The 24,612-nt window shown below is 41.9% G+C and overlaps 1 protein-coding gene across 2 annotated transcripts in view; it reads right to left on the minus strand.

The window, feature by feature from the left end:
- The window catches only part of CHCHD3 (coiled-coil-helix-coiled-coil-helix domain containing 3), a 327,448-nt gene that overhangs the window by 101,817 nt on the left and 201,019 nt on the right, over nt 1-24,612 (minus strand). Inside the window, exons 5-6 of one of the 2 annotated variants that reach the window (XM_055123580.1) lie at nt 16,863-16,877; nt 15,208-15,291 (exon numbers count right to left, since the gene is read on the minus strand). In XM_055123580.1, the coding sequence (XP_054979555.1) occupies nt 15,208-15,291; nt 16,863-16,877 (99 nt within the window). The remainder of the gene's footprint in view (nt 1-15,207; nt 15,292-16,862; nt 16,878-24,612) is intronic. The other variant, XM_055123581.1, reaches the window with a different exon arrangement.

The following is a 24,612-nucleotide window of genomic DNA, read 5'->3' on the forward strand; positions in this document are numbered from 1 at the left end:
GGGGCCCCAAGGCCCCACCCCATCTCTAATCCAACCAACCTAAGAACTGGTACCCCAATGTTCATGATCTTTCCATCGGTTCTGCATTACCTGGCACAGCCCCTCCAACACAACTCACTTCTAGGAACCCAAACCAACAGTCACTCACTTTGGATTCATTTGATGCAGTAGAAATGATGGGGGGAAATAAATATCGATATTTATTTAATTTAATTATATTAATAAAATAAAAATAAAAATAATATTAATAATAATATAATAAAAATCATATTATTTTATTTAATTTATTTATATTAATAAATATCCCATCCTCAGTAACATTGTAACTGACAACACTGTGAATTTCTAGCTTTCTGCTTCCTTGTCTGAAAAACAATACATATATTTGCATACTAGATAAATGCTCCCATTCCAAGAAGTGGTAGGTGGCCATTCTATGTCTATATCCCGTTTTGTTAATATAGCATCCAGTTTGTTCCAGTTACACTGTTTTTTTTAATGGCCAGTCAGAAAAGACTTAAAACAGTTGCCTGGCGAAGCTTGAAACCCAGAATTTCATCATAATGGAAGTCTGTGTTTGGCTACTTTAAGTAATATTCATTCTAAAATGTCCTTTGCATAATTATTCTTAAATAGCTAGAGTATAATCGATATTTCTATAAATGGAGTTACTTTATATAACTGGGGCCCCTATTTAGACTAAAATACTTACCCTCTTGTCTTTTTGGCATTATTCTCTGGGGAACTAAGCTCAGGGTTAAATCCAAATGATATATAATTTTTTAATGTACCCATCAGAGAAATGGCAGTCTCTGTCTTTAATTACATGCTATTGAATTTGAACGAATAGTTCTAGGAATGTCTGCCAAATTTCTACAATTAAGAGCGGCGACACCATCAGAGAGCAGACAGTTCACAATCTATTATGGATTATTTTTCTTGAACTACAGGAATACTCATTGTAGTTCTAGTATATTTTCATTTTCGTAATAAACAGAAAAGCAGAAAGAGCTTCTCACACACAAGGACGGCCAAGGCAAAGGGCTGACCCCGGCCTAGCACTCACTTCGATTCTGAGACTCACCATCACCTCTCAGACCCTCCTTCTAGGCTACGTTATGATTAAGTGTGAATACGTACAAGAAGAGGTGAGGATATCTGGGGACGAGGTGGGGAGGGAGAGTGTCTGCCTGGCGTGGAGGAGGCGGCAAGCTCGATTCCTAGCACTCTGAACGTGAACCTCACCCCACCACCTGGCACCTCACAGCAAAGAGGCGGACAGCAGAGAAAAGAAGGGAAGACACAAGAAACGAAGGCAACAGGCGGTGAGTGATGAGAGAGCAGAGGTGAGTTGTATCTGATCAGTGACCCCATGGACCATGGGTATTGACCATGACACCAGATACAGAGTGTCACATATAGTTTTGGGGTCAACACCCCCCCATAACGGATGTCTAATAAGAGGTACACAGAGAGAGCATACGTGGTGCTTCCACTAAGGAAAGCTGAAAGGAGCAGACAGAAAACCGTCAAGGGCAGCTGAAAGTAGGAATCCAGGGAGATGGTTCAAAGGGACGTTGGCATCTGGAAGCCCAGGGCTCAGTCTTCAGCCCTGCATGGTCCTCTGAGCACTACTCAGGGTATGACCTGAGTGCCAAGCCCAGGTAGCTGACCGAGTGGCGTTATTTCTGAGACTTATTTACGACTCACGTTAATTCGGACACAGCCTCAGGAAACCACGGAATTAAAATTCAAACAGCTCGAGAAACAGTCATGGTCTTATAACGAGAAGAAGGATATTGACAATAAAATCCGACTGGTGTTACTATACCCAAACACTGCAGACAGTTTATGGTCCCAAGATGCCATCCACATACGCTGTAAAGGGCAGGGTGAGCAGGCTGGACGGCTACAGGCAGTGTCTCAGAGGTCCATTTGGGAGGAGAGGGGTGAGCAGGGGAGAGAGAGAGAGAGAGGAGCTTGAAAAATGAGTGAAGGCATGAAGGTTGTTGGCGAACGGGCTCAAGTGAGGCTGGGGGCCAGCAGGGCATGCTCTTCATCACTACCACCCTTCTCTTGTGGATACAACTGATCTGGATTCTAACTGTATTTCTATTCATGCTCCCCCACCCCTAGCACCTGCCGCCCCTCGCCCCATAGCACTTCCCGGACTGATTTCTTTTCTCTCCAGCCCCTGGAGGAGGCAAGGCCCCTCTACCCCACTCTGTGCTGCTGGCAGAATTTCCCCCATCTTTCCCATCAGCCGACTTTCCCATATTCACTGCATCCTCTTTCTGATCACACCCATAATGAAACCGGCTGAACTTCTCCTCAGCTAGAGCTAAATTTCTCCCTAAGTAGGACCACTTGGGCTGAGTTTATTAAAGCTGCAATGTTCAAAGTGTTACTTGGGGACACTTAGCTGAGAGGACGTCACTTAACTCCACCAGCTCTAAACAACAAACAAAAACGTCATGTCCACTGCCACCATCTGAAAATGAGGGGAAGGGCGGTGGAACTACATTAAAATAAATAAATAAATAAAAGGCTAGAGAGTCTTGGGGGACCATTACAGTTCATCACGGATCACAGGGAATTGTGGGATGATTATAGCCTGCCACTGGCTACAGGGAATTATGGGAACATCACTACCACTAGGCACGGGGAATTAGGAAATTGTGGGAATATTACAGTCTAACACTTGTTACTTAATATCAAGGGAATATTATAGCCAACCAGTGGTCCCAGGGAATTGTGGGAATACTGTAGCCTTACACTGGACACATGGTATCATGGGAACATCACAACCACTGCATCAACCACTGGCCATGCATGCACAAGGAGAGGCCATTTGAGGCCCTGGTTTTACTGGGTATACAGCACAAGACACTTAATGATCAACATTAAGTTGAACACTTGAGTCTCAATAACTACCTTTACTTAGAGTTCAAGTGAACATGGTAAATCATTCCATATACTCCCAGGGTTAAGTGATTGCTTCATGCATGGGAACTAGGTAAGTCCAGTGCTGATGCTGACACTAGAAAAGCCTGGATGTGCCCAGTACAAAGAACCCAAGAGCATTTTCCTCCAGGGCCAAGTCCGAGGCAAACACATGTAGTCAAGAGTTCTTTGACAGGGCTTGTGGACAGAATTGATCTCCTACCCCAACATTATGTGACAGTAGGGGGTTAGAGCAGCACTTAGCAGTACGAAGAAGCTCCAACGTTTGCTCCACAGGTATTCCCTGTGCTGACATTGAATTTCAGGTAAATGACACTACTATATTACTATCAATAGCCGGTGTCCCTGCAGCCACGGGGCCCTGACCTAAATCTCTTTGGAAACCTGATCTGAGGAAAGAAGAGCAAGAAGTCAGCTGGAAGACACATATTCAAATCACGTGGTCTTGGAGTGACCACACAATGGGTAGGGTGCTGGCCTTGCAGGCTGCCTACCAGGGTTCGATGCCTGGCATCCCATATGATCCGCTGAGTACCTCTAGGAGTAATTTCTGAGCGTAGAGCCAGGTCAACACCTGAGCATTGCCAGACTGAGCACTGCTGAACTGTGCAGCCCCAAAACTAACTAACCAAAAAAAAATTCACATGACCCGGGCTGGGAATCCAGAGCTGCTTGGCAAGAGGGAGCCCAAGGCTCAGTCTCTGCCACCATATGGTTCCTCAGCACTGTTGGGTGTGACCTGCCCAACCCAAAATTAAGTAAAAAGTTAAGAATTTAATCACCGGGGCTGCTTTGAGGATAAAGTCCTTCGCCCGATCTAACTCCTTTATTCAACGGAGACCAGGCAAACACTCAGCTATGTGCCAGATGCTATTCCAGGTGCTGGACACAGCAATGAACAGACAAGTTCCTGCTCTGACAGATCTGATGTGAAAACACACAATGGGAGGTGACAATGATGCGGCTAGTCCCCCTCAATGCCCGTGTTTCCTTGTCTATGAAATCCAAATACAAAGCTCCTGCTTGTGACCTACATTCAACTTACTTGTGGAGTTGAATCAAAGACTGCATCTTCTGACCTCAGTAAGCAGACCTTACCCAAAATAGCAGCCTGTTCTACGAACTCCTTCTGAAGCATCCAAGAAACTTAAGCTCTGGACAGGTAGAAGAGGGTGGACACAATATTTGCTTGTTCCTGTGGTTCTCTATCTTGGCAAAGTCTTGTGGAAAGAGCTTTAAAGACGCCCCCCCACTCCCTGCAAAAATGGACAATTCACCTCATTTGATAAGCCTCCCATTTTATTTCATGAAACAGAAAAAAATTCTTATTTGGACCCCAGGTTCTTATTGGTAGATTGTTCTACTGTCTTCTAGGCCTATTTCTCCACAAAAGGTGGCAACCCTCTTGGGTCAATGGACAGGACACTGGGATCTGCAGTAGAAGGGCTCTGGAGAAACCACATTCATTACCTATCTTGCTCAATCCTGGGGATACTGGGAAAATGCAAGCTTGACTTGGTAGGTGAACACAAAGGCCAATATGAAAGACTAGAGAGTGTGAGATGAGTTAAGAATGAGAAAATAGCCCACACTTGAGAAGCTTTAAAACATAAATAAATCTCTTCCATTTTGCAACACTGGGAAGCAACATTGGGGTGGTTGCAATTCTTTAGTAGCTGTCAACCAAAGAACCTAGGAAAGTCTATGGCTTCTTGATCTTTCCATATCAACCATGGACTCAAAAAAAAATGTAGCTAATGGCATTAGTTGGGAAAGAGTCAATCACCAATGGTGTACTGAGATAGGTTAATGAATATTTCTTGGAAAAATGAGATTCTAAGACTTATCTATAATGGTCAAAAGGTGGATAGGCATGCTTCTCTTGGGATCTCTGAGTGTACAGAAACTCTGAGAAAGTTTTCAGAAAAAAAAATGGATTCAATTTCTGGGGTCTGATAGTACAGCAGACAGGATACTTGTCTTGCACACTGCCGGCCCAGGTTTGATCCCTACCACTCCATAAAACCCTCCAAGACCATCAGGAGTGATTCTTGAGTGCAGAACCAGGAGTAATCCTTGAGTACTTCTGGGTGTGGCCCCCAAAATAAAACCAACCAACCAACCAACCAACCAAAGAAACTGGTTCGATTTTGTTAAACCAACATTACTTAGACTTGTATCAAACCCATCTCATTCCTGGACAGACAGATTAACTTAAGGATGCTATGTAGTGACTGCCATGTGTCAGGTATTATTGTGGAGATCAAAGGGAAATTAGTTCTGGGGGCTGGAGCCATAGCACAGCGGGTAGGGCATTTGCCTTGCACGCGGCCAACCTGGGTTCGATTCCCAGCATCCCATATGGTCCCCTGAGCACCGCCAGGAGTAATTCCTATTTGCAGAGCCAGGAGTAACTCCTGTGCATTGCTGGGTGTGACCCAAAAAAGCAAAAAAAAAAGGTAAATTAGTTCTGAGCATCACAGAACTACAGTTTAATAATTATTTTCCAAATAGAGCTTTTTGAGTCAACAGATGCACTTGAATCTTTAACTGGGCACATAACCCGAGGGAGCTCTCCAACCCACAAAATGACCCTGTCCTCTGACCTTTAAGGGATAAACTAACAAGGACTCCTAGAAAAAAGCATTTCTGTTCAGAAAAGCGATAGTTCAGGGTTACCCCAGGGGTTCGGTGCGGCAATTAAAAGCTCTGTAGCACATGCTGATGGGCGCTTCTGAACTTTGCATTCATCACGTTATCTACCCGCAGTGCCTGGCTCATTGAGGGAGCTTGAGAAATGCATTTCTGAATGAAAGAAGAACGCAGAGAACTCCCTCGAGCTACCCCCAAATTCTGGTAAGAATGACCAAGGTCAAGTCCTTGATTCATCTCTCCAGGAAAACTGGATTTGGGTTTCTTTCATTAAATGCTTCCCACCCACTGTGCTGACCTGCTTCCCATAGCAGGCTCACAGGGGGGCTCTACTTCCTGGACCATGTTAGCAGCTAATATTATTTGCAAATGTTTCAATGGCCAAGTCTATCTTTCGAACTGAAGCTAACATGCTGAAATGTAATCCCTCACGCTGGCACAGCTGGCTCACGGTCCCCACACAAAACTGGGACTGAAGAGCGTTTTTCCATCACCAGCCCTACAATTTCCTTTAAGGAAATTAATATTCATGGATTTGAATTTTGTCAGTGAAATAGGGAAATAAGCATCGCTGGTTCTGCCTCAATGAAGTATGTTTGGAATTTACAAATAAACAAAATAGCAAGAAGCAAAACAATCGCTAATTACGAAACTCGATGCAAAGAAAGTTCAAGAGACTCGAGCTCCTTTCAATCACAAACACAGGAAGCAGAGAATGGACTTCCTGGCTGCCAGCATTCTCCACAGCAGCGAGAGAAAAGATCCCAAAGAAAGAAAAAGGGGGTATTAATTGTTTCGAAAATAAAACAGCCTGCTGAGCCTCCAGAAGCAAAATGAACCGAATATTTAGCAGAGGAATTAATTTCCCCAGGATTTCATACAGCTGTGATTCTTACCTTGGCTTTGCACATTCAAGTGGCATGCTGCTTTAAAAAAAAAAAAAAAAACCTGTCATAGTAAACAGCATCTAATTATTTTATCGCGCAGTCTTTCACAAGGGAAAGGAAATGTGAAGAGTTGAGAAAGTATGCAGCCCGTATTGTTGGCATCTTAGCACCTAGGATCCTTGCAGGCACACACAGACCTGCAAGGCTGGGCTTTAAAGTTTAACTGTACATTTATCTCTTTCTCAGAGCCCTGGGGCTATCGGTGCACAGCGCAGTGGTCCATTCTAAACTCTGAATAGAGGCAAGGAAGAGATCATTCAATTATAATTTCCATGCACAATTGGTACAAGTATTTCCTACCAACAGGATTAATATGAAAGCAAGATCCCAGAATAAAGCCGCTCAGCAGAGAGGAGGGCAGTTTAGTGTCTTGTAAATTTGATTTCACTGAAAGCCCTGACACATCATAATAGTGAAATCCTATTTACTGTAGCAAGCAGGCTGGATAATGCTCTTTAATACCCGGTGTGCTGTGTGCCATCAGCTCATAGCTTTGTACTCCATGTTCTCATCTTACCTTAAGGTTAATACTTCTTGACAGCCTACATGGCAAATAGAGCCCCAAATTAGGTGCTGATCCCATGATTTGCAAACCTTTCCTGTAACGTTGGGCGCAGAAAAGCGGGTGCCAGTGAGAGGGATCACTTTAACAAGATGCACTTTAAAACAGCTTACCCAGAAAGAAACAGTTAAGTCTCTTACCCCTAAGGCCAGTTTAGAAGCAGCACTTCGAGGTTACCCAAACTACATTCCCCATCAGACACTTCCAAGAGACTAAGGGTAAAAGTCAATGTTCTTAGAGGACTTGTTGATAACTGAATCAAGAGGTCTGCATTCACTGTACTGTATCAATTTCTTCCCCAGAGAAGGAATTTTTTTTTTTAAGTCCATCATGTTTGCTCCTTTGTAGTATCTGCCATAGCCTTCCTTTAAGGGGGCTGGAGCGCAAAAGGGCTCCATCTTGGAATCCACGTTATAAATAACTGTGTCAATTCTGTTAACAAAAGATATGGTAATAGTGGGCCTTGTTCATTTTTCTACCTAACAATTAACATCTAAGCACATTTATTTGAACGACCATTACTTGTTAATGATAAAAAAATTGAGAGCAATTCAAGGTACATATAATACAAACCACTTCACTAAAACCTGTTGTTTATAATGATAATTAAAAGTGACTTTGACTTCTACCGCCTTCATTAGCCCGACTTCTAGATCAGAGAACCCCACTCTGTGTCTGCAACTATAGAAACCACAAGGAATCAGCCTCGATTTTGAAATAAGCCAGGTCCCGGTGCTAAGTCTCCCAGCGTCAAAGGAATAATGGAGCTCTCCGGGTTGACAAAAGCCAACTAGTACAATCTACACCAAGACGTCTACCTTTACCCCAAAGTTCTGCCTGGAACTATTGCATTAAACTGTCCCACATCACACTAAATTGCCAAAGAACACAATTTAGGAGGATTGTGTATGTACCAGTGTGTACGAGCTACCCACGTGGCTTAGCATCATTGACAATTACTTAGGAAGCACTTAGGGGGTAAATACCACTGGGCTCTTTCTAGCATCAATCAAGTTTATTAAGTGACAGTCGTACCCCCTCAAAGAGGACTGTTTATCTTTAGTATCACCGTGTCAGTAGCCTGTAAGTCCATTCCTATACTAATTCCTCCAAGAGGCCGACTGAGCTTCACTCAATGAGAAATGTCGGCAAGGGCAGACTTCATCTGGTCGTAAAAAATGCCTAATAATATCTTCCCATAAGCAACACACTGGGCTGACAATAACTGGTTCTGTTGTGATTTCTCTTTATTATCACTGTTGACGTTACTTTTCCCCCAAGCCTTGCACGGAAATATACAGAAACGGAGGTACTAATTGACAAAGGAGAAGTCAAGCCATCAGAAAAGCCAATTAATCATACAGATGAGCCCGACGCTTTGCGATGCCACAGAAGATATGCCTCCCCACTAAAAGTAAAAGGCTTTTAAAAATTGTTCATTTGATGTAAGCCTGACCTTAGAATTTAATTAGCAACTCTCTCCACAGGTGATGAACCAGTAAAGTACTTTCCCTCTTAATGACAATTTATTTTTCGCCATTCTCTTTGCATTCCTCATTTGCCCAGCTTGTACAAATTCCGCTCCCTAATTGTATGGGATTGACTGCAGTGTGGATGCAAAGAGCCACTGAAATTCAAGGGAGGCTGTAAACTAAAAGCAACACACTCCTCCACTACCCTGTTGAAGCCTAACACTCGAACTGTATCTAACCGTGCTGCAGTCTCAGCTTCCCCAGCCACCCGAGCTTTTAGCGCTCTCTTCCTGCTGCACCCAAGCCCACCGCTCTGATGACCTCAGAGAGCAAAGTAGACACAGTGGAGCAAATCAGTGCATGTTCACTGTTGAGGAGTTGGACATGCAAGACACAGCAATCATCCAATAACTCGAGACTCCAAGAGATCCTGGAGAGAAGGGGTCCTTCACCCCAAAAGACCATCGGGAAAGTCTAAACTCTGACCTCACACCCGTTTGGATTCTTCCTCTGCATTCCCTCTCACAGGGCTAAGACTACCTGAAAGGGCATTTTCCTGAAGAACATGCAGTGAAACACACACACACACACACACACACACACACACACACACACACTCCTGAAACCTTTATCAAGTGTTTTCATTTTAGCTATGGAATAGCTGGCCTGGGGCCACAGTAGAGACTTATAAAGGAATGCCTCAAAATCACTGGCAAATGGCTTGAAAATGACTGTGCGTTTCTTACTTCAAAGTAAGAGGAGCACTCCTGATAGTAAACACATAGGGATAGTTGCTAGGTAATGAGACCTTACTTATTTATTCCCTTCCGGTCAATTTTTTTTTTCCAGGAAGTGCCAAATCCCAGGGAGAAAATGATGCATTCAGAGGTTTATTCCTTTCAAGTTATGAGTAGCATTAACCAAGTTGCTACATCAGGAACTAAAAAGGTTCAAGTAAAAGTCAGAAAGGAGCAAACCCCAGTCTAACAAAATAAGCATGATTTACTTCTTTCCGGCAGAACTAACAAATAATACTGATAGTTTCCTGGATAATGGCACAAAGCTCAGGTGTGGGGCTTGATCCACTTGATCCACTTGATCCAATTCCAATCTTGTTTGGGTTGTGCATTTCTCAGTTAATTATTGTCAGTGTTACGATTTTCATCCCAAGAATAGGGTTGATGGGGGCTGGAGCAATCGTACAGCAACTAGGGCCTTGCACAGGGCTGACCTGAGTTAAATCCCAGGCATCCCATAGAGTTCCCAGAATCCTGCCAGGATTCATCCTTGAGCACAGAGTTAGGAGTAAGTCCTGACCATGACTAGGTGTGATCCTCCTTCTGATGTAGGCAGGTAGACAGGGAAAGGCCCTGGGCAATGAAACTTAGATTATCAAAGTCTCCCAGAAGGAGAATCTTAAGACTGACCCACCTTGTGGATTCAGAAAAAAAAAGACTGGGTAAGACCATCAGCAGACCATGAGGATAATGTCACCACTCCCAAGCTCCCTGGTAACCTCCTTAGCAACGGACTTTTACCTGGAAAGAAGCCCACGTGGGGGCAGGTTGGAGAAATCCTATAAAACACACCTGAACAAAGGAAGGGCGCACATATGCTGCCTGAGCCCATGTGCTGCTTGCGCCCACATGGCTGAGCACACGCGGTGCCCGAGCACATGTGTCGCCCGCGTCTCCCCTCTTGAGATGTGTACTTTCATACCTTTGTGTCTAAAGCTCAGATATGTGTAGGGGCTCTCTCCGCCCTTGGAAAAGCCCACATTCTCTCTTGAGCACGTAACTCTTACTCTTCTCTCTCCCTCTTATCCCTTTCTCCTTCCCTCAAAAAACCTCTAAATAAAATCTGTTAACTTCACTGCTTGTCTACTCCTGAAATTCTTTTCCACGAGCAAGACAAGAACCCAGTAACTCTGGTCCCGGGTGGTAGAGGCAGTTGGGGAGAAAGTGACCGTCTTTCTCCTCCTCACTTCACATAAGTCACCCGTGGGGCCCACCAACACCACTTCCACCAAACAGAGATAGGGATTACAGCCTCATATGGGTTATTTGGGAGGATAAACGGAGATCATCAAAGCAAAGTACCTAGCATAACAAATGATTTTAAAATGATTTTTAAATTTAGCTACTGCAATGATAATGATAATAATTGAATTATCAAGATATTCCAAATTAAGCTGGATGCTCTCACGGAGCAGACTCAAATTACTACCTTCAATGATGACTGATAAAAACACAAACACACACCATTTTGGAAATGTTTGATAGCTATAAATTAATTGCTTAGATGTAACTTGATTGTGTAAGATTAAGAAGTCAAGAACTCGTTCACTGAGCTACTATGTGAAATGCAAAGAAAATGAAACAAAACAAAGCAACAGAAATTTTGGGCTGGAGAGAGTACAAAGGTTAAGGGGCTTGCCTTGCATGCCACTGACTCCAAGTCAAATATACAGTCCCAGGAGCACTGCCACAGGTCAGTCCTAAGTACAGAGCCTTGAATAGCCCCCTGAGCACAACAGCTGTGGTCCAAACACCCTTCCCTTCCCCAAATACATAAATTTTTGCCTTCCGCTAGTTTAAAGATCAATGTGGATAATGATTTTTCATAAATAATATGTATCGTTATGAAGATATAAAGCATTGTAGAATACTCAGGGATTTGAAAAAGGATTCTTCAAACATTCAAGAATCATCCTCTTTATTTTAGGGCTGGGAGGACAGCCGGAGAACATGTTTTGCAAGCGGAAGGCCTGGTGTGATCCCCAGCACTATATTAGGAGGAGCCCCAGAACATCGCCAGGTATAGCCCCAAAGTCAAAAACCAAAAAAGGAGAAAACAAAACAAAACAAAACAAAAAGCCCTTCTCTTTGAAAGTGGCCCCAAATCGAGACTGCCACCAGAAATTACTATTCAAAATTTTCTCTGTGAGATCCCACACCTAAATATGACACCTCTTGTGTTCTTAAATTATAAAAGCATAGGGCTGGAGCAACAGCACAGTGGTAGGGAGTTCGCCTTTCCTGTGGTCGACCCGTGTTTGATTCCTCCGCCCCTCTTGGAGAGCCCGGCAAGCTACCGAGGGTATAGCGCCCGCACGGCAGAGCCTGGCAAGCTACCCGTGGCATATTGAATATGCCAAAAACAGTAACAATAAGTCTCTCAATGAGAGACATTACTGGTGCCCGCTCGAACAAATCGATGAGCAACGGATGACAGTGACAGTAACTGACTTTTCGTTTATGTCTATGTTCTTTGACAAGCTAACATTTGCAGTAAAATGAGTGCGCTTGTCAAATGGGATCAAGCTGCCCAGCAGCTGAACGGCCCCAGGTAGAGGGCACAGAGAGCTGAGAACTCTGAGGCCTTCTCAGAATGGGGGAGGGCAGACTGCCCTTCCCGGCAGGAGGCCCAGCAACCCCCACCCACACCGGAGGTCCCAGGGCCTATGAACAGCCCAACTCCACAGCTCATGGAGCAGGGGGCCGCATCTCCCAATCGCACAGTGCCATCAGCCTAGCAGGAGCTCGGCAAACTCGATGGGAGAGTTGTGTCGAATCCCACCCAGCTCAGTGAACAAAAACAACAGCACTGAAGGCTCAGCGAGCACCAACCAAGTAAGTAACTCCTCAGAAAATGACTTTCGTTAACACCACTGTGAGATGGAAGAATGATCACAAACGGACTTTTAATGTTCTATGTTTTGATAATTCATTCCATTTCCCATTTTCTTTTAATAAACAGCATGAAGTAAATTTCTTTGCTCCTGCTAAGGTGCCTTGCAGAGTGGGTGGGAAACTGAGGACATGGGTGGAAGGAAGGGTATACCTGTGGCGGTGGGATTTTTGCTGGAAAACTGAATGGCTGAAACAACTGCATTATGAACAACTTTGCAAATCACGGTGTTTAAATAAAATAAATAAATAAATAAATAAATAAATAAATAAGCCTCGTCGAATGACCGTGACTTCTCCAATAGAGAACAGCTTTTGAATAGTGGGTCTGAGGATGGAACATTATAGTAGATCACTCCTCACTAGTTGGTAAAATACAGAAAATGATCTCCGACGCCCATTGAACTAACCAATATAAATGATCCCATTTATTTGGAAAGTAAAGAGTTGGATAAAATAGAGGAGAATAAAGAGTTGGCTAAAATAGATCCAAGAAGTAAACCTAAGTGCCTTACGGAATTGAAGGTCCTTCAAATGACTCCACGGATTCTGGGTCGTGGTGTTCAAAGGAAGTCGAGTCAAGTCAATGAAAATGCATAGTTTAAGCAGTAAAACCGAGTCATTAAGAAGTTAAAGGCACAGGATTAATGTGTCTGTTAATCTAGTTGAGGAACAAACGGTGAGCTGAGAGTAGAGCTCTGGCTCGGGTGATTCTATAGAAGGGCTCTTGATGACCCCTCTCCCTTAAACACAAGTGTCTAACATATTTCATCATCCTCTTTGTTTCAAAGAGGGAAAATCCTCTCTTAAAGCAAGGTCTACAGAGAGACCAGATGATTCCACAACCCAGAATATAATCTGACAAGAATCTTACAAGCTGCATTTTTCTTACTCTATGTCCTACTGGTTTCACCACTTAGACATCTTCTAACACAAAGTGTGACAAAAGCCACTAATAGAAATGATCTGGTGATTGACTCTACCACTGTCACTGCAATGCAAGAGAAATCCCCTTTTGGAATCTTTGACATTAAGCCTTCATCATCTGGGGTGATGAAGAAATGCTTTCATCAGTTGGGGTCAGAATTTCTCTCAGAAATTCCTGCATGAAATCCAATTGGACCAAATTCAACTTATGGTCATCAGAAAAGGCAGAAACAAGCAAAATCAGGACCTTATAGAAATTGGTAGAGGATACCAAGAAGTTAGAAACTACAATAATTTTGTTTATTAGTATTATTGGGTCCAAAAATGGGGAGTAAGTAGATCTTCCTGAACAATCACTGTTTGTTTTTGTTAAGCTCTCTTCATTTGCCAAGGGACTTTTATACATTAACCTGTCTGCTCCCCCCAGTGATTCTAAAAGGAAGGAAAAGAACAGAGTTCTACCCCCACTTTGGAGAGAACCAGACACCTCGAGGTCAGGTAAACTGTCAAAAAATGAGAGAACAAGCCATGTGATGAATGTGTGTGTTTGCGTGTTTGTGTGTGTGTGTGTGTGTGTGTGTGTGTGTGTGTGTGTGTGTGTGTTTTGGAGAGGAGAGGGCACATATCTCTTCAAGTTAGCTTTCTTATTTTCTTCAGAAAAATGCCCAGAAGTGGAATTTCTGGATCATAGGGCATTGTTTTTCTTGTTTTGAGGCACCTCCAAACTGTTTTCCATAATGGCTGTGTCAATTAATTCTCACCAACCATGCCTGAGGGGTCCCTTTCCTCTGCATCCTTGCCAACAATTGTAATTTCTTATCTTTTTGATAATAGTCTTGTTCGCAGGTGTGAGGTTCAGCTGACTCTCCTCGCTGGTCTATCTCTGGCACTCTACCAGGACCTGGCAGGTATCGAGGAATTAAGCGGAGAGCTACTGAATGAATGAGAAAATGGTCCTAGCGAGGTCACAGCACGCTGGGGCCAGTGACAGACAGGCAGGCGATCATAGCTAACGAAGAAGGAAGAGACTGAATGGGGTGCTTCTTATTTTACCTGCTTTTAAATTAGAAGTCCTATCCTTTGTAAATCATATTACGCGAACAGTGTCAATTAAAGGGAGGAGGTAGTTTTGTAACCTCAGCCAACGGAGAAACTTCTTCTAGAGAGGTCTACTCTTAAGAACAGGAATTCCAGGAGGTACTCCAACTCCCCTTCTTAAACCATCGCCTCCTCTTGCTTCACCCTGAGTTCCCTCCTTAGCCTCTTGGTCAAAATAAATTCTAGGCACACGTGGTAAGTTTAGTCAGTGTGGGCCTAGAATTTATTTGAATGACATCTAGAACTAGATACAAAGGACTCCTCCTCCTCACCCTTCTTATATCCTACTCTTCAGCCCCTGTCCACTACTTTTGAGACATCCCTAGCCATAAAGGCACAAAACAGAGTTCACAAAGATAATCTATCTCTTAAGACATTCCCATTTCTAAGAATGTGCTCCAGGCTGGGTACTGTTTGTGAGGTAAGCATGAAATTCTAGGAGCTGGAGAGATAGTACAGCGGGTAGGGTGTTTGCCTTGCGTGCAGCTGCCCCGAGTTCAACCCCTGTCATCTCATATGGTCCCCTCTGAATAATTCCTGAGTGCCTCGTCAGTGGTAAGCCATGACCATCACCTGGTGTGAACCCAAAAGAAACTATCAAACAGAAGAATGAAACTCTGCTGTCTGCTCTGGAGGTAATGAAGTTTCTAAACACATAAGGAAATATATTTGTGTGCTTGTGAGAGACTAAGATGCATCCACAAGGCATAATGTACATCTACCCCCAAACTCCCAAAGTGGAAACAACACAGAGCAATCTATTTGGCTTCTTCATGACATGGCTACTTTTTAACTTGAAAAAAAACAGTTAAGAGGTCTAATGTATTGGTTCTTAAATAAACTCCTGGGAAAGTTGCAGATGTGGGAAGAGAATCAATGATAAGAAATAGTCATACCCTTTCCTCCAGTCTCGCCAGCTGCTCTTTGTAGAAAGCATCCTGCTTCTTTATCATTCGATCTCTCTCTTCCAGCTGCTTAGCCTAAAAAAAGAAGTGAAGAATATACTATATCAAGAAAAAGCAGCAACAGCAAAGCAAAAGTCAAGTATAAATCACATTAGAAACAAGTATACAAAACCGAGGATTGTGCAATCTACTAGGTCTCTGCCACAGAAGAGTATTAATAAGATGATGATTGCTGTATTTAAATGGAAAGAATGAGTCGACATTGTATTTTTTTTTTTTAACTGAAACAGCTGTGTCCTACTTTGTCCAAAAGTATTTGGGGGATGTCAGAATACAGCACAGACAATTTTATTTAACTTCTCTTTCGAAGAGCAATTTCAAAGATTAATATAGTGTACCATAAAAATTTGAATTTATTTTGGGCACAAGACACAAGGCTATTAACCTGCTTTCTTGAACGTCAACAAAATGACATTTGGTGCATAAACTGAGAATTCTTAAATTACCACGCCAAATCCTGAACAAAAGTGCATGTGTTGATGGGATTTTTTTTATTAAATAAATGTCTTTATGGAATGGGGCAGGAAATGACTGTGATTGCTAACTGAAATATTCTGAAAAATAATAACTGGCAGAGGGGCAATGTAGGGGTCAAACACCTGCCACACGTGCAACCCCACCCCGAATTGAATCCTGGTGATGCAGGTCCCCTGAACAACAACAGGAATGACCCCAGAGTGCAGAGCAAGGCATAGACCCTGAGGATCTCTAAGCTTATCTCAAATCCCCTTTGTAAATGATAATGAATACAACTACTTAATGTACTTTAAAATCCTGGTTATTCTACTTCTAATATACAAGATATGTTTTTTATGATGTGTTTTAAAAAGTAAAATATTTTAATTCAATGATGAAAATCAATTTTGGAATTCGTTTTTGAAAACAATGATAAAGACAGTTACTTAAATTTCTCCAAGATTAGTTTTTTTTTTTTTTAAAATCATTTCTCAGGCTATTGCTTCAATCTTCATCATTATGTTTAAATGCACTTTGTCTCTGAATGGAACAGACCACCCAAATTAGAAATTCTTTACATGTTTTCTATTCTGCCAGAGCTGAATGAATACCTGGATGGGAACATTTAAATAAATGAACCATGTCATGTTTTGGTATTTTCATTCAGATGCCCTGCATACCATATATTTTAAAATTAATTTTATTTAACACTGGTTTGTATACGTACTTATTTATTTTTCGTTTGCGGGCCATCCCGGGCTATGCTCAGAGCTTACTCTTGGTTCTGTGTCAGGGATTAGACCTAGCGGTGCTTGGGGAACCATACGTGGTGCCAAGGATTGAATCAGGGTTGCCTGTACACAAGGCAAGTGCCTTTCCTGCTGTATGATCTCTCAGCTCCTAACACTGGTTTATGAGTGCAAATGTAAATGTTTTTATATTTAAAGGTGTAATGCTATCACCCTGCCTGCCTCTGGCCCCCTCTCTCTATATACGATTTTTTTAAGAGTGAGGTGATCAATATTCACAGCTTAACCATATTAAGGTTACTGCCCACTGGCCATCTACCTGGTTTAGTTAAACCCGTATTCAAAGACAATATATTTTGAGATGATGATTTTGCTACTTACTTTCTCTTCAATATCCTGCAGCATGTAAAAACCAAAGGAATATTTAATTATATAAATTAAATTAAGTTTTATTCCCCATGCTAAAGAGATCTGATGGATAACATCTACATTTCAAAAGGCAAAGCAAAGAAAGAAATGGGGGTCGGGTTGGTTGAGGTGGGTAGGGGGAGATGGAGGACTGAGGCTAACACAGGGCAATGTGAAATGGTCCTGTGCCACAGCAGTATGAATGAAAGATTTCAATGAAAAGTACATACTGTTCCAAAGCCTATGAATAAATGAAGACAAATACATTATTAGGATTAGATAAAAATTATTTATGTGCAAGCACACAGCCTACAGCTCCTTGACTCAACACAGAAAAAAAATATTTCTCACTGTGAGGTATGGAAAAAAAGTGAATGAAGAATGAATTTGACAAAGTTGTGTCATAAATGTGCACAGCAACATGGTCTAGAGAGAAAAGACCTTCCTATGTTAAACACACACATAGATGCTCGCGCACACAGACACACACACTCAAACACACACACACACACACACTATATATATATGTCTATATATATAAATTAAAGAAATTAAAGAAACAGGGAACACTGGAGATATCAGGACCTTCATAAAATACACATTAAATCATGTGAATAATAAAATGACAAAAAGAGGAAAAGAAATCCAATATGTGAATATGTACATTGATGTTATGTTATTAAAATACAAAGCAGTTTTTTAAAACGTCTACATCACCTAAGAATATCTAAAATAAAAACATTAAAATGACAGCAATCCAAATAATAAACACATGGGGGGACCCCCAACCCTGTAAAAACCAGGGAATGAAAAATAAAATAATGATCCTCCCATTACTCAACAAACTTTCAATAATATACTATGATGTTGGTAAGGATTGGAAAATAAGGCTCCTTAAAAACTGCTGGCCAGGTCATATTTTAAGTTGATATAACCATTTCTGAAATTAGTTCAAACAAAAAGTCTTAAAAATACTTTACTTGAGGACATAAACAATGGTTCATATATGAACTGTTGTGTTCTAAATGTTCTATAAGGAAGTCATTATTTCAATAAGCAGAAAATTAATTTGGCAATTGTAGTAATAAACAAACAGGTTTGAGATTAATAGAATTTCACAGAAAAAAGAAAATCTAGTCGAATGGTTAAATAAAAAATACTCAAATTATTCTGTTTAGAAAAAGGAAAAAATTACAAGTAGAAAAGCAGCTTAATCTCTCTGTCTCTGTTTATCTCTCTCTCTCTCTCTGAAAAAAGAGAACAGAACCATATTCATTGAATGTGAGCAAAGCTTACAGTGCAGTGGTCTCTGGTGGATGGTTTCGAGTTATTTTTGCTTCATATTTACCAAGTTAAAAACACCCATTCTCTGCAGTTAAGGGACAATGTAGGAAATTTATCTAGGTGATTGATCTAGTCCGTTTCTTAATTATGGTGGTGGTTAAACAATTGCATATATTTGTCAAAACTCTTAGAGCTGTATATCACAAAGAATGAAATTAACCGTATAAATTTTGTAAGGGAATACAAATTAGGTATGCTGAGATTTATGGAAGCAACTCTATTTGAATATATAGATGTTCATGTGTATATATCTTAACTCGTTACTCTGTTTACCTCTAGGAATTAAGGAAAGCACAAAAGAATTTGTAGGGAGAAAATGCAGTCAGCATGGCTTAAGCAACAAAAGCAACGGCACAGTGGGAATGACACAGGTGTGTGGGAATAAGGCAGGCCCAACACTGACTCCTGACCACAGATTGGCAATGAAAAAGCTGTCCACTCAAAATGATCACAAGTGCTAAGAACCACAAAAAATAACATTTTAATAGAGTAATTCCTTTTTTTCAAAAGAAGACAGTGCATGTGCGTATGTGCACGCTCGAGAGTGTGTGTGGAGGGTGAGGAGACAGATCACTAAATAGCACATATAGTAAGTTACTAATTTCAGAGAACAGAAAAGAAAAGGATGGGAGGGGATGGAAGAGGTTGAGTGTCTGGTTAAATAAGTAGAAGAAAAAGGCAAAGTATACTAAGATGCTAACAGTAGATATAATATAGAGAGTGAGATACTTTTCTTACTGAGACTATTCCCTATTTCTCAATTTTTTTTTTGTAATGAGCAGTTATTACCTCTGTCAGCAGAAAAACTATTTTAAACATTAATATCACATATATTTTATCCTTTACTCTGAGATGAAAACATAACACGATACGAAAGCTAAAAAGAGTGAACTCTTAAAATAATTATACTAACCACCACAAATTTTGTTTTAACAACTTGAACAGATATTTATAGTATGGAAATTATTTTACCTACTAAATCCTTAATGTATCAGCACTTGATTCTCTCTCCTGTTCAATGTATAACATTACCTACTATGGTTCTTAAAACTCTTGCGCTGAATGTTTCTTCTGTTCACATATAATTGCACAGTATGATTTTTTTTTAAAAAATGGAAAGAAAATGTAATGGATATACTATTAAGGCTACTTAGGAAACACTAAGAAAATTCAATACACCAAGTATATTGCTTGAGCCTACTGAGAAATTTACCAGGCAACAAATTTAATTTTGAGTAGCTGATATATGGAAATATCCTTGATTTGCTTTCCTAAGATGCAATCCTTAAAAAATTTTAAAACAACATGCCCAGAGGTCAGATCCACACAAAAAGGCAGAAACTATTTCCAAAAAAAAAAAAATGAAAATTCCCAAGTACTGGCTACTCTCACACTTCTTCCCCTGGACAGCCAGCAGGATCAATAGTTTGAGATCTACTGAGAATAACAAAGCAAGAAACATGGCTGCAACACTTTAACGGCACATTGCTGTGAAACAGCTAATGTGATGCTGGGAGGGTAAGTCACACATATGAATCCTGAAACTTAAATAAGTCTGGAATACATTGACTAAGCTAATAGCTGCCCAGGATGGAGCGTCACACTCAACTCAAGGAAAGGCAGGGAACCCAGCGCAAGGAAATAAATAAAACTTCTGTGGATTAACTAACAGATACAGGTTTATTGCATACAAATAAATAAGAACACAGGATGAATACGATAAAAATCATTTCTCAGGGAGGGCAGAAATGATAGAAAGTGTTTGCCATCATCTGTTTGTTGTGCCTCCCATAACAGGAATTTCTGTTCTAATTAGTTTCCAGCGCCTGTTAGATTTAGGATAACATAACTGGGCTAGAAAACGTGACAGCAAGTGCTTAAGTGGATCGTTATGGAAATGTGAGCATCCCCCATGCAAGAGAAATGGAGGAAAGAAGAGAGTCGAGTTTTCTTGAAGAAACGCCCCACCTAAACCGACTGATATGTCAAAACCCCATGAGTAGCAGGGGAGAAATGAAATGTACATGCAGTTAGGTCTTTCAGGAACCTGACATACTCTAGCAGGGCCTGGAAGCTGCTTACACTGAGGAATAGAATTAGGTCAACAGAGAACTAGGATTATGAGGATGACATTACCGTGCCTCGAGGAGCCTTACCTTCGCAAATATTCTCTCAGATACATCTTTGTAGCCAAAACGTTTGGGCATTGTAGTTCCGTGCTCTCAAGCTTGGTGGCTCTTGAGGCTGAGATCTGACAGAGTGCCGGTGTTAGAACCCGGTGACATCACAATCACTGAGCTCCAAGTGATTGTGAGGTCAGGTCGGGGCAAGCGAAGGAAGAGCTACATTTGACCTGAGCCTTTCCCCTCAGATGCTTGTGTTAAAGAGGTCCAGGTAGGAAACTGGGCAGGTGTTGGCTCAGTTTTCACATGATGATACTATGAAGTTGGGAATAACTTGGGTGGAGCTGACAACAAGTGTTGCATAACACTGGCTTCTCCTTGCTCCTCCCTCAGGGAGCTTAGGTTTATTGAGTTACTACCACAACAGTGCTCCCGAGGCACACCCAATTCCATCAGGCACTAATAAGCCTATACTGCTTTTCTCTTGGACTGGAGTGATATAGCACAGTGGGGAGGGCATTTGCCTTGCACACAGCTGACCTGGGTTTGATTCCCCCATCCCTCTAGGAGAGACCAGCAAGCTACCTGGCTCGCACAGCAAGGCCTGGCAAGCTACCCATGATGTATTCAATATGCCAAAAAAAAAAAAAAAAACCAGTAACAACAAGTCTCACAATGGAGATGTTACTTGTGCCCACTCGAGCAAATCGATGGACAGCAGGATGACAGTGCTACAGTGCTTTTCTCTTTCCTTTACTTTATTTGCACGGTTTAGCAATGGCCTTTTTTGTATAGACACAGGAAGACAGTTGATGCTATACTTTTATAACATGAGTTAACTGATTCTGAATAATATTTACTACTGGGCATCACATTTACCTGACAAGCTCAGTTGCCCTTACTTCCTCACACCCCAAAAGGAGGATCCCAGCAAGGGACAAGGATGGACCCAGGGCAAGTTGCCACCTAACCTAGCACTGAAAAGGGACAAGCTAAATGCCATAAGACGAGCACAGTCATGGAACAAACTCTGTCACGACCCCAAGTTGAATAAGGACCCTGCTGGGGTTAGGAAAGACTAACCTGGCCTGAGGACTGTAGTCTGGGAGATATAGCAGGATGTGCCCAGGAAGAGCCAACCTTACTTTAGTAAGAAGTAAATTTACTATGATTGTTTGAATAGATTACGAGCTGCGGAAAGGAGAAAGCGATACACCCTCGATGGAATCCCACCCTTGAGTGGATCTCCTAGTAATCTCGAGTGTTGAGTCCTCAGATGAGACTTTGTCCTTGAGTTAATCTCCTAGACCTTCCCCTGGAGGAGTGGCTTTACATCTGTTTGTTGTTATGACGGTGTTCAACCTCACCTATGTGTACCCCATCTTTCATGATTTCTATATAATTATGCTGTAAGGGGTGGGGGTGGGGGAAGAGATCTAACTGGGGAGGAAAATAATGACAGCAGGGAAAGGAGAAATAATTACGCTGCTTAGGGAAGAGAGAGATCTAACTATGCTGGGTAAGAAATAACTCTGCTCTAAGAGAGAAGCAAGAGATTGAAGCTGTTAGAAAGGAGAAGAAGAAGGGATAGAAATAAATGGACCCCCGGCCTGGGGCCCTGTTTCTCCGTTCCCCACAACCCCCCCAATCCTTTGTCCATCACGGTGGGAGGCCAGGGGATGGTTCTCAGTCACCAAATACACGTGTCCCACGTGCCCACAACGTTTTGAAACTCAAACAAATCTCAAAAAGGAAATTCCTCTAGCCACATTTCCTGGTATTCAAAATCTTAAAGCTTGAAACACATATATTATAACTAGGAAGACAAAAATCATCAGCAATGATTTTTATCTATTCTAGGAAAAAAAATCTACCTATTCACTTATCCAACTATTTATTAACTCATATAAGCAAATAAGGGAAATCAGTTTCATTCTTTGTCAGGGCTATATAGGAGGAACAATACATAGGAACATGACGAAAGTATAGATGGACATAATCCAACAAAGGGAACTGAAATATCGGGGGGGGGGGGTGGCTAAACCATAAACTCGCAAAGTCAATACTACAATTAGAAGCTTTACAAGATGACACTGTGAATATCAATTAGCTGTAAACAGAAGCCATGTACTCAAGTAGGTAAATACTACATTCATTATAAATGAGAAATTACAGAGGGACCATCTATCAAGTGGCTTTAACAAAGAATTATATCAAAACACTTCTCTGACCACACCAGAAAGTGACATTCAAAAAAAGGTAACTCATCTAGGCACACATAAGTGACAGCCAGCCCATAGTCAACCACAGCATATGCTTTGATAACTACTCAGAGGCACACGCTACAAGCAAGCTCTCCTTGCGTTCACCAGACACTTTTGTGTGCTGACCAAGAAATGAAAGAACAGATCATTCTTTCTATGGCTTTTGTAACCCAAAGTAGACTGGAACTCAAATCCACATCTCCAAGATTTGGTCAACTCTATTAGTTTGCCTTTGTTTTATCCTTCCAAGAACAACTTCAAGAACCATGGAATGCAACTTAGTTGTTTTTTTTTTTTTCCCCCTTGTAGAGAACATACTGGAAATAGCCACCTGAATGGTTACTGCTACTCCAGGGCTCATCTGCTTTTTCTCTGGAGAAAAGAGAGCAGAGGCAAAGATAAGTGGCTTCTGAAATTAAAAGTAGGGCCAATCATGAATGAAGATAGAAGGTAGTTGTGTATTGCGGCTGGAAATGAGATTTTATTAGTGAAAACGGTTCATTAGCTTGCATGAAAAATATTAGATATAGAGTCTGATTTGCACAATGAAAACTATCCACAAGATATATGGGCTGATAAGCACTGTAAAAGATACAATGACACTGGCGATATCAGCAGGCTAGACAATCTGGTGGGGTCAATTTCCCGATTCTGTTCTAACCACGGGGCAGTAACAACTCAACTCAAAAAGTTCAACTTCCTGCTTGGTCCTTCCACAGCTCTGTATCAGGCAACTGGATTCACACAGAGACCTTTAACTCCTCAGACTTTTTGACATTTGGGGCCAGACAATTCTTTGTGTGGGGAGCTGTCCTCTGGAATCCGTGGAATGTTCAGTGGTACCAAGGATGCCAAGATCCCACACCCTGAACTGTGCCAAGGAAAAATGTTTCTAGACTTTGCCAGAAGGAAGTAAAACTGCTCGCCTGTAGAGAAGCACGGGTTAGGGAGGATTGATGCTTCTCACAGGCAGAAGCAAAACAACCTGCACTGCCTTAGGTGAACCTTCCCTGGAAAGAAAGCCGTCTACAAAGAACAGGGAACGGGGACCTGGTGGAATTTTACAGTGCAACGTTTGATGAATCATTTTGCACCTGCTTGCTAATGTATTTCTGTTCAATAAATGCTTTTCTGTGCTGAAGAGTCAGCCCGGAGAGTGGCTGGCATTGTAACCTGGTAGTAAGGCTGCATTGCAAAGACTTAACATATAAAAACAGCCTCAGGACTGACTCAGGTAGGCATGAGTCACTCAAACTCAGAGAATTTTTTTTTTTTTTATGTAAAGTTGCAGCCCCTTGAGGGAACTGGAAATTTTCATTCACTCATTTTGAACTACATCGAAGAAGCCTAAAACATCAGCTCTGGCTTTCCCGTCACTCCCGAGAGAAACAATCAATGCTCTTGTCACATGCATGACTTGGAATGGCTCTGATGGCTGCTGGACACAGGCAGAACGGAGAGTCACATGACACGAACTGGTCCTGGTTGTTGAACATTTGCTGTGCTCGGGCACGGACAACGACGCCAGACCTGGTGTTAAATGTTTCATACATCCTTTCTGAGAACAGGTGTCTTGGGCTTTCAGTATCATTTACTAAGTTCATGTTACTGTAGCACTGTAGCACTGTCCTCCCGTTGTTCATCGATTTGCTAAAGCGGGCACAAGTAACGTTTCCATTGTGAGACTTGTTGTTACTGTTTTTGGCATATCGAATAGGCCATGGGTAGCTTGCCAGGCTCTACTGTGCGGGTGGGATACTCTCGGTAGCCTGCCGGGCTCTCCGTGAGGGATGGAAGAATTAAACCCAGGTCAGCCACATGCAAAGCAAACGCCCTACCTGCTGTGCTATCACAGTCCATGCTACTAAGTAACAATATTTCCATGTGAAATTTCAGCACTAAGGGTCAGAGACATGTCCCCCCTCGTTAGCTAAATGTCACCCATCCCATGCTCTTCTGTTTGAAAAAGAGAATACTCATCATGGTACCCAG

Source organism: Sorex araneus, chromosome 1, assembly GCF_027595985.1.
Source record: "Sorex araneus isolate mSorAra2 chromosome 1, mSorAra2.pri, whole genome shotgun sequence".
NCBI classification, from domain to species: domain Eukaryota; kingdom Metazoa; phylum Chordata; class Mammalia; order Eulipotyphla; family Soricidae; genus Sorex; species Sorex araneus.